This window comes from Triticum dicoccoides, chromosome 5A (assembly GCF_002162155.2).
Source record: "Triticum dicoccoides isolate Atlit2015 ecotype Zavitan chromosome 5A, WEW_v2.0, whole genome shotgun sequence".
NCBI classification, from domain to species: Eukaryota; Viridiplantae; Streptophyta; class Magnoliopsida; order Poales; family Poaceae; genus Triticum; species Triticum dicoccoides.
In genome coordinates this window covers 507321753-507332004 of record NC_041388.1, presented here as the reverse complement: position 1 = coordinate 507332004, position 10252 = coordinate 507321753, and the positions used below count along the sequence as shown (strand labels likewise).

The 10252-nt window shown below is 47.9% G+C and overlaps 1 protein-coding gene across 1 annotated transcript; it reads right to left on the bottom strand.

Annotated features, from left to right (window-relative positions):
- Positions 1-7263: 7263 nt before the first annotated feature.
- LOC119302429 (BTB/POZ domain and ankyrin repeat-containing protein NH5.2-like) lies at positions 7264-10206 on the bottom strand. Its single transcript, XM_037579469.1, has 2 exons — positions 9472-10206; positions 7264-8595 (listed from the first exon to the last, which is right to left on the bottom strand). Exons 1-2 carry the CDS (start codon positions 9985-9987, stop codon positions 7630-7632), a joined length of 1482 nt encoding a protein of 493 aa, XP_037435366.1. The 5' UTR covers positions 9988-10206; the 3' UTR covers positions 7264-7629.
- Between the last annotated feature and the right edge of the window lie 46 nt (positions 10207-10252).

The window sequence follows — 10252 nt, the reverse complement described above, 5'->3', positions numbered from 1 at the left end:
TAGGATTCCCCCCTTTGGGCGCGCCAACCCTGGCCGGCTTCCTCCTCCCTCCCCCCTTTATATACGTGGGAAGGGGGCACCCCATAGACACACAAGTTGATCTTTAGCCGTGTGTGATGCCCCCCTCCACAGTTTTACACCTCGGTCATATTGTCGTGGTGCTTAGGCGAAGCCCTACGTCGGTAACTTCATCATCACCATCAACACATCATGCTGATGAAACTCACCCTTGGACTCAGCTGGATCAAGAGTACGAGGGACGTCACCGAGCTGAACGTGTGCATATCACGGAGGTGCCGTGCATTCGGTACTTGATCGGTTGGATCGCGAAGACGTTCGACTACATCAACCACATTGCTAAACGATTCTTCTTTCGGTCTACGAGGGTACATAGACACACTCTCCCCTCTCGTTGCTATGCGTCTCCTAGGTATATCTTGTGTGATCGTAGGAATTTTTTTGAAATACTGCATTCCCCAACAGGCGTGTGGGCCACATTCGGTGCGGAGGTTGGCATCCCCAGCGGAGGTGGTACGCCACCATTTCAGGCAGGAGGACGAGCACGTCCGTCGCTACATGGTTGCGTTGGACGTCAGGTTCTCCAATACCTAGCAGGTTCTTCAGGGATGGATACTAACTGGATTATTCGAGTGTATATATTAGTGATATTATTCGAGATGGATATTATCTACTATGATTCAATTTTTCCTTATTGATTGCATGCATTCTAATTTGAATACTAAATTGTTTTATCTTTCTTATAGGTTAGTTAAATAAAAGCTATAGACTATACCGGCAGAGAAGGTGAAGAGACTATGTTCGACATCATATGCTCCCCGAGCCCAAATGAGAATGAAGAAGATGACGGCTCACAATATCTGAACAATACCGATGAGGGTATGATATTGATGAAGACGAATGAATAGATGAAGTCCAGAACAATGATGACAGAGGAAATGTTGTTCTTCAAATAACAAAGTCCAGCGAGGTATATTTATATAAGGCATCTGGTGATCATCACATGTTTTAATTGATTTGTATATATATTAATGAATCGATCTTTCTTCTTTTAGCCCTCTGGATTGAGCAAATCTTCTACAAGCAGTAGGGCAGTTCGAGGCCCGGCCAAAAAGTTGCAGGCTGGCGTAATGTACAACATTGATGCCATCAAACATAGTGGCGAACCGCTTGAACCTAATAAGAATGCGAACAAGTTCATTCATCAATGTGGAGTTATTGTCAGGGACCAAATCCTAATCTTCGTTCGAGAATGGAAAAGCCAATAAAGGGACATCCAGATGTTACTTTTGTCAACCAAAGAGCAAAAGATCTACTTTGGGAATCGCTCATGTCACATTTCACCCTACCTGATCATTTGACAGATGAAAATCTGGAGAAAGTCAAGAACAATGCTCTTAAGAAGATGGTGGTAGCATTCAACAACCACGAGAAAAATATATGGACCGCGTACGTCAAAGCAGGAAGCAGACTCTAGAATTCAAGGGAACACTAGAGAAGGTAAGAGATCACTGGGACGCTTTGTGAAGTTCAAGGAATCGAAAATAGCTCAAGAACGGTAGATAATAAACAAGATTAATGCTGCGAAAACGAAGTGGCACCATAATCTGGGGCCAGGTGGCTATGAGGTGGCCCCGCGTAAGTGGGATACCGCTGAGCAAGAGATGATTGTTGTAGGGGTCACTCCAGTTATATCGAGCTATCCTTAAAGGTGCAGGACTTGGTTTTATGCGCATGGCGGAAGTTGACCCAAACACATGGCTGGTTTTGGAGTGGGCAAGTCTTAAAGAATCCTCCGACGGTTTACTTGTTGCAATAGAAGAGGCTCGAACGAGGGTTTTCACGCCCAACAGAGAGAACGACGAGCTTAAACATGCCCTGAAGAATCCTGAACAACCGGGAGGAACATGAGGCAAAGGCGTTGTTCCGTGGTTTGAGGGGTTTGCGGATTGGAACGACACTTAGAGCAGCCGTGTGAGAAAGAGGCAGCATGAGGAGGATAAGAGGAAGCTGGAGGAGGAGAAGAGGAAGGAGGAAGCAGACCGCCTTCAACTGGTAGAATCAAAGCACATGGAATTGGAACGCGCTTTCTGGCAGCGGCAGGAGCATATCGACTCACTTAGCCAGGAAAGGGCATCGGAGCGACAACAGCAAGCAGATCCAACATTGGATAGCACTATCCCATCTATGCCAAGAAGCAGCGTGGGTTCCATCCAGGCCGATGATGCACTACTGGCTAGATACCCTATGGATGGTACCAAAGATAGGACTACTTGTGAGCTACACATGAAAGTGAAGAACATATCCATGAAGGTGGCAGACGACTAAGCTTTAACAAATCCCCTTGAAGCAACCTTCCATTGCAATCCGATTCTAGCTGGCTATGGTCGTGTCGGGGTTGATGAAGTGATGACAGCATATTACGAGCTAGAGTTTGACATTCCTGGAGGTGACGAGAAGCGCACACTGGGAGAGGCCATACATCGTATCATTCTATGGAGAAAGGATTGCATCGCCTTTCCAAGGCCACCGACTCGTGCTCCAACAAGTCCATCTTGTCAGTCAACTCTTGCTCCTCCAAGTCCGGCGCCGTGTCAGTTGACTCACGCTCCTCCAAGTATGCCACCGCGTCAGCCGACTCCTCCTCCTCCAAGTCCGGCACCGTGTCAACCGACTCCTCCTCCAAGTCTGGCACAACGTCAGCTCACTCCTCCTCCTCCAAGTCTCACCGTGTCAGCCGTCTCTGTCGCCTCAGCAACAGCGAAAGAGAGGCACCGCAGCTACGGCGGCTAGCGGTACACCAGAAAAGAAATTCATATATGATCCAAGCCTCAAGCCTCTTCCGAAGTTGCCTTACGACTATACTGACGAGGAAAACATGGCCATAGTGAAGGCCCAACTGAAGGCCCATTTTGCACCGAAACACCCCCCCACCCCTCGCCGCTGCCAAAGGAGAAAGTACCTAAGAAAGTGGTACAACACTTTATTGATAATGCTCAACCGAGTGTGAAGCAAAGGGACTCAAACTATGATCGCTCTATCAAGAAGTCCTATTGTGCACAAAAAAGAGAAGGAGTCGATCTTGAGCTCGAGCCAAGCAGTTGGCAAAAAAGTGGAAAAACTGTTCCCCGGCTGGGAGAACAGGCAGTGCAATCGATCCCCCTGCTCATTGTAGAACCACATGGGAGTGCCGTCGATCAGCTGGTAATAACCGACGATCATAGAAGGCAGGCTAAAGAGGACGGTGTCACTGTTCAACAACTCCTAGGCATCGAGGAATTCCAAACGCTTACACAAGAGGAATTAAGATGGAAATTTGTCCGCGGGCAACCTCTGGTTAAGTAAGATGGAAATTTGTCCGCGGGCAACCTCTGGTTAAGCCGGAGGAGATCCCGCTTCTATCGACGAGAATGTATGAATGGCATGAGTGGTACCTGAGAGAAGTAAAGAATGGGCGAGAGTCCCTCATGGTGAAAGTCAAGGAAGAGCATTACTTCCATGCAAAAGATTTGTGGGTTGAGTTTCAAGAAATGTTTCAGTTATTCAATCAAGATGCACTCGACAAATCTATCACCAGTTGCTATTGTTTATAAGTGATTTCTTTCTTTAATTTAAGTCTCTAGCTAGTTGTGCTCGTTCTTTACCTGTAATTATCCTCACTATATTCTTTTCTGTGGTATTATGCACAGTCAAGATGTATGAAATGAAAAGAGGTGGACGATATGGCACTGGATTCATTGACCCAAATACCATTAATCAAGAGACATGGTCACTTGAATGGTCGAGAAAAGACACAGAGAGAAGATTGCTAGAGTTTTTGAAGACTAAATACCCAACCAGAAATACTACTTCCTTACAACTTCGGATGAGTGACACTGTCTTGTACTACAAATTCTATTTTTGCTTACTACATGTTAATAAGTGCAGTTGATGAGTTATGCACATGCCCGCTTAATTATACAAACGTGTGCGCATGCAGTTTTCACTGGATCCTGCTAATCATTGAAATTGACGAGGGAAAAGTTTTTAAGTACCGGACTCACTATTTAAAGACGTTAATGACTACGCAGTCGCGAGGGGAATGGTCGACAGGTAATTTCAATCATTATCGCACTATGTATGTCGGCCTCATTAGTTCATTTCTTGATGTCAATTAATTAATAACTCATTTATTTATTTTCTTTGCCCGCGGGCAGGGCTTGGCAAAAGTTCATGATTGAAGGTGCATGGAAACAACAATTCAAATGGGTGCGAGCCAAAGTAATTAATTTAGTACTAGCTAATTACATCCGTGCATCTCTTTAATTCTAGTTTCAATACTATTGTCATGCTTGATTAATTATTATCTAACTGAATTCTATTCTCGTAAAGACCATGCAAGGTAGGCGCAGGGAAATAATTTATGTGCATACTACGTTTGTGAGAACATTCACATTATGACGTTCGAAAGAACCAAAGATGATAGACAAGTTTGGGTACGTTTGCCAGAACACTATTCATAATTTCTATATCATTATCTAATATATATATACACACAACTAATGCATTCATATTGATCTCCTTCTTTAAAGATGTCGGAGAAGCGGGATCAGCTCCTACCAACGGATCAGGTACGAGCGATTCAAGGGGAAATGACGGGATTTTTGATCGACCAGGTCATAGATTCAAAAGGAGAATACCATTACACCTAATGCCTGCATGTAATGATCTGCAAATTGTAATAGAAATTGTATGTATATACCAAATTGTATATATATATAGGACTCCTTTTCTGTACTGTTGGGAGTATGTACTCCCATCCTCAATATACCCCATATACGCATTAATTATACCTCTTTATTATTCTCAATATATTTCATTAAATATTCTAAGATACCCCAATATGAGTTTAGTTGAAAAATTATCATCTGCGACGTACTTTTTGTAATATACCTTTTCACGTACAAACACATCAGTATATACGTAAATATTTAAAAATACATAGACTCACATGAATTTTTTCATGAAACTCATTTTGGGATATCTAATAATTACTAATAAAGTATATTAAAATAATAAAAAGATATAAAAGATTCATCTATGTGGTATATGAGGAGCGGGAGTACGTACTCCCAGGAGTACACAACCATTTTCCTATATATATATATACACACACACACACACACCGTAATTTTACTATTCATCACGTGTACAGTATGTAGTAGCATAAAATATGTTTGAAATGAAAAGGAATTAAATGGAAAACATAAAAATAAAAGAAAAAATAAACCATAAACCCATAAAACCCATAAAACCCCTAAACCTTTTAGTCCCGATTGGTGTGGGACTAAAGGCCCCCAGCCCCCCGGCGCGTGCTGGTGCCACGCGGTGAGCCTTTGGTTCCGGTTCATGCTGAACCGGCACTAGGGGGAGGGGGCTTTAGTCCCCACCCTTTTGTGTCAGTTGGTGAACCGGCACTAAAGGTCCTTATAAACCGGGACTAAAGCCTGATTCTACACGAGTGTAAAAGGAAAAATAAGAATAAATTGTGAGAGCGAGTTCTCTTGTTTGACGTACCATCCATATATAATAATCGATATATCATACATACAAATACAACTGACCACTCACCTGCGGCCAAGAGCAAAAAAACCCTAATGTTTTCATTAATCGCGCTGTCCCCTTATATTGGACAGAGACGACACACTATTTACTTTTATTTTGAGCGAAACACATACTATTTACTACACAGGAGTATCAGCTATGCTATCAAAGATATTAGTCTGATGTAATCAACAAAATGCCTTACAGCATCCAAAAGTGCCAATGAAAAATCACCTGTACTATTTGCACTGTATACCTGCTACTCTACCGCCATGGGTGCCACACGTTAAACTATGTAGAAAATTTCTGTATTCTTTCTTTTATTATTGATGATGAAGACATTATTTCATTAATTAGACTTTTTTCCAGGGTACAACATATTTCATTTATATCATAAGGTTCATAGCACAAGTCCCGTACATACCAAACTGACAATATTGAATAAATAGTTGCACAACGGAACAACATGCAAGAAGTAAAATTACAAATAACACCAAAGATATCTTTGAACTTGACACCAATACCCGTCACCTACCTCTGGCACCATCACAACACTCACCAAAGAAAAAAAAATGACAGATCACCTCCACACACCGAGCTCGAAATGTCTCCACTGCGGATATGCAACTTTGCGGACCTCCAAAGTGACTCACGGAAGACGAAACCATTACCATTGAACGAATGGGCAACACCCCGGACACGCTATCGAATTCCACATCTAGCATCCCCACATGTCTAAGACGTGGAAGGAGGAAACCATACCTGGCATCCACGTACCACAAACCCAACACACGATCCACCATCTTCGAGATGCCGTTGATGCAGACCACAATCTGCATTCGTTCCTAGATTACCTCCCAAGCTCCGTGCCGATGCTAAAGCAAACGATGTCGCAACGGCGGAGCTCGAGGACACAGAACCACCATGAGGATGCAGTCGCCGCCACACCATCCTTATTTGAACAGAATGGATTCCAAATCCACCCCCAACCATAGCACCAATCGCCGCTGCCAAAGCCAAAACGATGAACAACCTAAAAAACTAAGCTACGTTGGTCTAAAACTATCCACATGTGTGGATTTGGTGACCCCCCTCACCACCGACGATCGAGGTCGTCGGCGGAGGAGAACCGCCGGAGGACGGTGGCGGGGAAACTCCCTGGCGGCGCTGGCGAGATCGCCTCTTTCTTGAATAGGAAGAAATAACTATACGCTCTGTGGAAATAACGTTTGCTTATATTTACGTTAAATTATTTGTATTGTTTCCGCAAAAAAAACTACTTGTATTGTAATTTTCACAAAATTTAAACTTCTTTGTTGCCATTTGACAATTATTCCTAGTTATATCGTTTTGGGGAAGTTCTCTTTATTTATTTCCTATTATTAAAGAAAATCTGATGGACGGAAAAATTGCCACAGGAATAATTGGAGAAATGCAAGGGCAATCCCTGTGGCCATTCATTCGATTCCACGCTTAGATTCGCCTTGTCGAAGGCCATGAGCTATCCTGCCTATCGTCCAAAGCCCTACTACAGTAACCAAAAGCTGCATAAAGGGGACATGCATGTAAAACCACGGGCAACTGCTGAATCCCCATGCTGCGCATAGCGTTCAACACTGCATCATAGTATGCATCCAGGACCAATGAATCTCGCAACATGCATTGACAATTAAGATGAACATTGACTACTTTATGAGAAACCTTGACCACTGGTTTGAACAAATTAGCAACAGTTGCTGGACTTGCCAATCATGCGAAAAGATCGAAGAAGAATCCACATCAAATACCATCAAGTTCTTGGTCATGCATGCATTGCACACTCGATCATATGTCGACCCTTTCAATCCCTAGCGATACAGTTGCATCATCGTATGGATCGATCCATGTCCAACGATGATGCAACAGAATTAATCATCACCATAGATCGGTCGATCGAGAGCCAGAGGAGGAGGACGGAGATATGCATGTGTGATAGGAGCGACGAGCAGCTAGAATACTGAGGCGGCCGGCCGGAGTTGTTGACGACCATCATGGGAAGCCATTGGGGAAGTACAGGTTGGAGGGGCTCGCGCGGCCGTTGTTGGTCCCTTTGTTCCTCGCCTCGCCGGCCACCGGCGGCGCCGCCATCTCCTGGCCCTGGTACATGAGCGTGGAATTCATGGTCAGGCTCACCAGGCTGTCGTCCGCGTCGCCCCGGCCGAAATTTCCGCCGTCGCTTCCCCCAGCGCCGCCGCCATCGCCTCCCCCGCCGTCGTCACGCGTGGTTACCATGACCGCTGACTGCACGAGTTCGAGGCACAGCCTCAGCTTGTTGGGCTCGATGTGGGTGAGCCCTGGTACGGCGCCCTTGAAGAGGAACTCCGAGGTGAGGCCCCGGAGCACGTCCAGCGGTGTGACGCCGTCGAGCGTCCTGGCATTGGGGTCGGCGTGGTGGTCAAGGAGCACGGATACCATATCTGGGGACACCATCTCGGCGGCCAGGTGCAGCGGGGTCTTCCCCGTCGGGCCGGCGCGGGAGTTGACGTCGGCGGCTCCGAGCTCCAGGAGCGCCTTGACGACGTCGCGGTTGCAGTGCTGCACGGCGTAGTGCACCGCGAGCGCGTCATCGAGGTCCAGGCCTTCGCCCATGACCATGAGCTTGACGAGCTCGATGTCGGCCGCGTCGAGGGCACGACGCATGCGCCGGATCTTGTGGTCGCGGTCGGCGGCGGAAGACGGCCCGTTGTTGATGGGCAGATAGTGGTGGGTGAGGAACGGCGAGCGCGGCACGGAGGCGCCGCCTCCGGCAAGTGGCGACTTGGCGCGAATCTCCTCGATCTTGGCGACGACGTCGATGGGGAGGTGCTTGGCGAGGAGGTCGGCGGAGAGGCCCGAGCGTGCGACGAGGTGGGAGCAGGTGGCCCAGAGCTCCTGCATCTCGAACTTGCGCGACGCCATGAGTACCTTCATCACGTCATCCACGGACGCCTCCTTCACCATGCTCTCCAATTGCTTCTGCATCGACAAATTCTCCCAAATGATTATCTAACAAATTAGCCAGTATGATATACTATTAACCAGATCAAAACCAACAACAAATCATCTGCATGAAATGCACTGTTTAATTCCAATTACCGCACAGCAATGCATGTGTACTTGCCCAACAATACCATGACATGCTGCACGGCAGCAATTTTGTTGGAAATGACGCTGTTCGGGACTGGATCAGTGTCCAAGAAGAAACCCTAGCGCAACGCAATCGCAAGCAGTGGGCGGAGGTGGAGATGGATGTGATGTGAGGGAAGCGACAGACACAAACGAGGGCGTGAAAAGACCCTTCCTAGTAAAGATGAGTCAGAGGAGGAGCTCCATGACAAGTGATGCATGACAGTGGCTGCAGCAACAGCAGTAGCAGGAGCGAGGAAAAAGCAAAGGAGACTGTGAGAGACTAGAGACGACTCAGTCCTATCACTCGTTCAGTACACACAGCACCAAGAGGAGAAATTCATAGAAAATGGACTGACGAGGGGAGTGAGTGCACTGGAATCTGCAGCAGCTGCAGCCTGCTGATGATGCAGTGAGTGAATCGATCGATCAGAAAGGCAAAGGGGGGCAACCTAGTAGGGATCTAGTCAGTATGAGCTGCACCGGCGCAGACGTCCATGGATTTGATTCTTCTGACCTGCTAGCCTGCATGCTGCCATGTTAATGTCACAAAGGGCGCCTCCAATCATGGCAGGCCTAACTACCATCATCCTTAATGGCGTCGACGACTGGAGATCGAGTTAGCATATGCTTGCAGATCCCAAGAAAAGGGGAATATGAGTGCAGTGCTCGCAGCATGGATGGACGGAAGACATGGAAATTCGAATGATAGTGTTTGTTCCCCACCTGGACCAGCAAGGCGAGCTGTTCGACGCCAAAGGAGCGGGCGGCGGCGAGGGTGTCGAGGGCTAGGTCGACGGCGGCGCCGCAGCGGGTGTGCCAGCATCCCCTGGCGCCGCAGCCGGGTAGCGGCCCGCTCTTGGGCGCCGCGACCGACGCCTGGCCGCTGTAGAGGAACTGCAACACCAGCACTAGCACCTCGTACCGGATCGAGCTGACGGGGATGACCAGCTCGGGCGTGGCAGGGGCACCCCCGCTGCCCCCACGTGAGCCGCCACCGCCACCGCCACCGCTGCCGCCTCCCGCGTTTGGCCAGTTGAGAGGCGGTGGCGGAGGCTGGTGGCTCGGGTCGAGGCCGCAGAAGAGCTTCCTGAAGAAGAGGCTCCGCGCGGCGAGCACGCAGCGGTGCGCGTGCACGAGGCGGCCCTCCACGCTGAAGGCCACGTCGCTGAAGGCCTGGCCGTTGATGAGCAGGTTGAGGTAGTCGAGCGACAGCGACTTGAGCGAGTCCTCGGAGCTCATGATCTCATGTAGCACTAGTACCCTCCTTGGGCTAATTAAAAAGATCCCAGCTTTTGCACGGGATTTGGAGGAGGGGAGGGGAAAGCAGGCGGAGGGAGGAGAGCTTGTTGGGACCGTGGGGAGAGGGAGAGGAGAGGAGAGGAGGAAGACGGAAAGGTTAGGGGAGGGGAGGCATCGCGCGGCTAGCTAGCTATCAATCCCCTTTGCTCTACAGCGACACTGCAGCTTGGCTCTTTTGTGGCTCCCCTCCCTCCCCCCCCCCTCT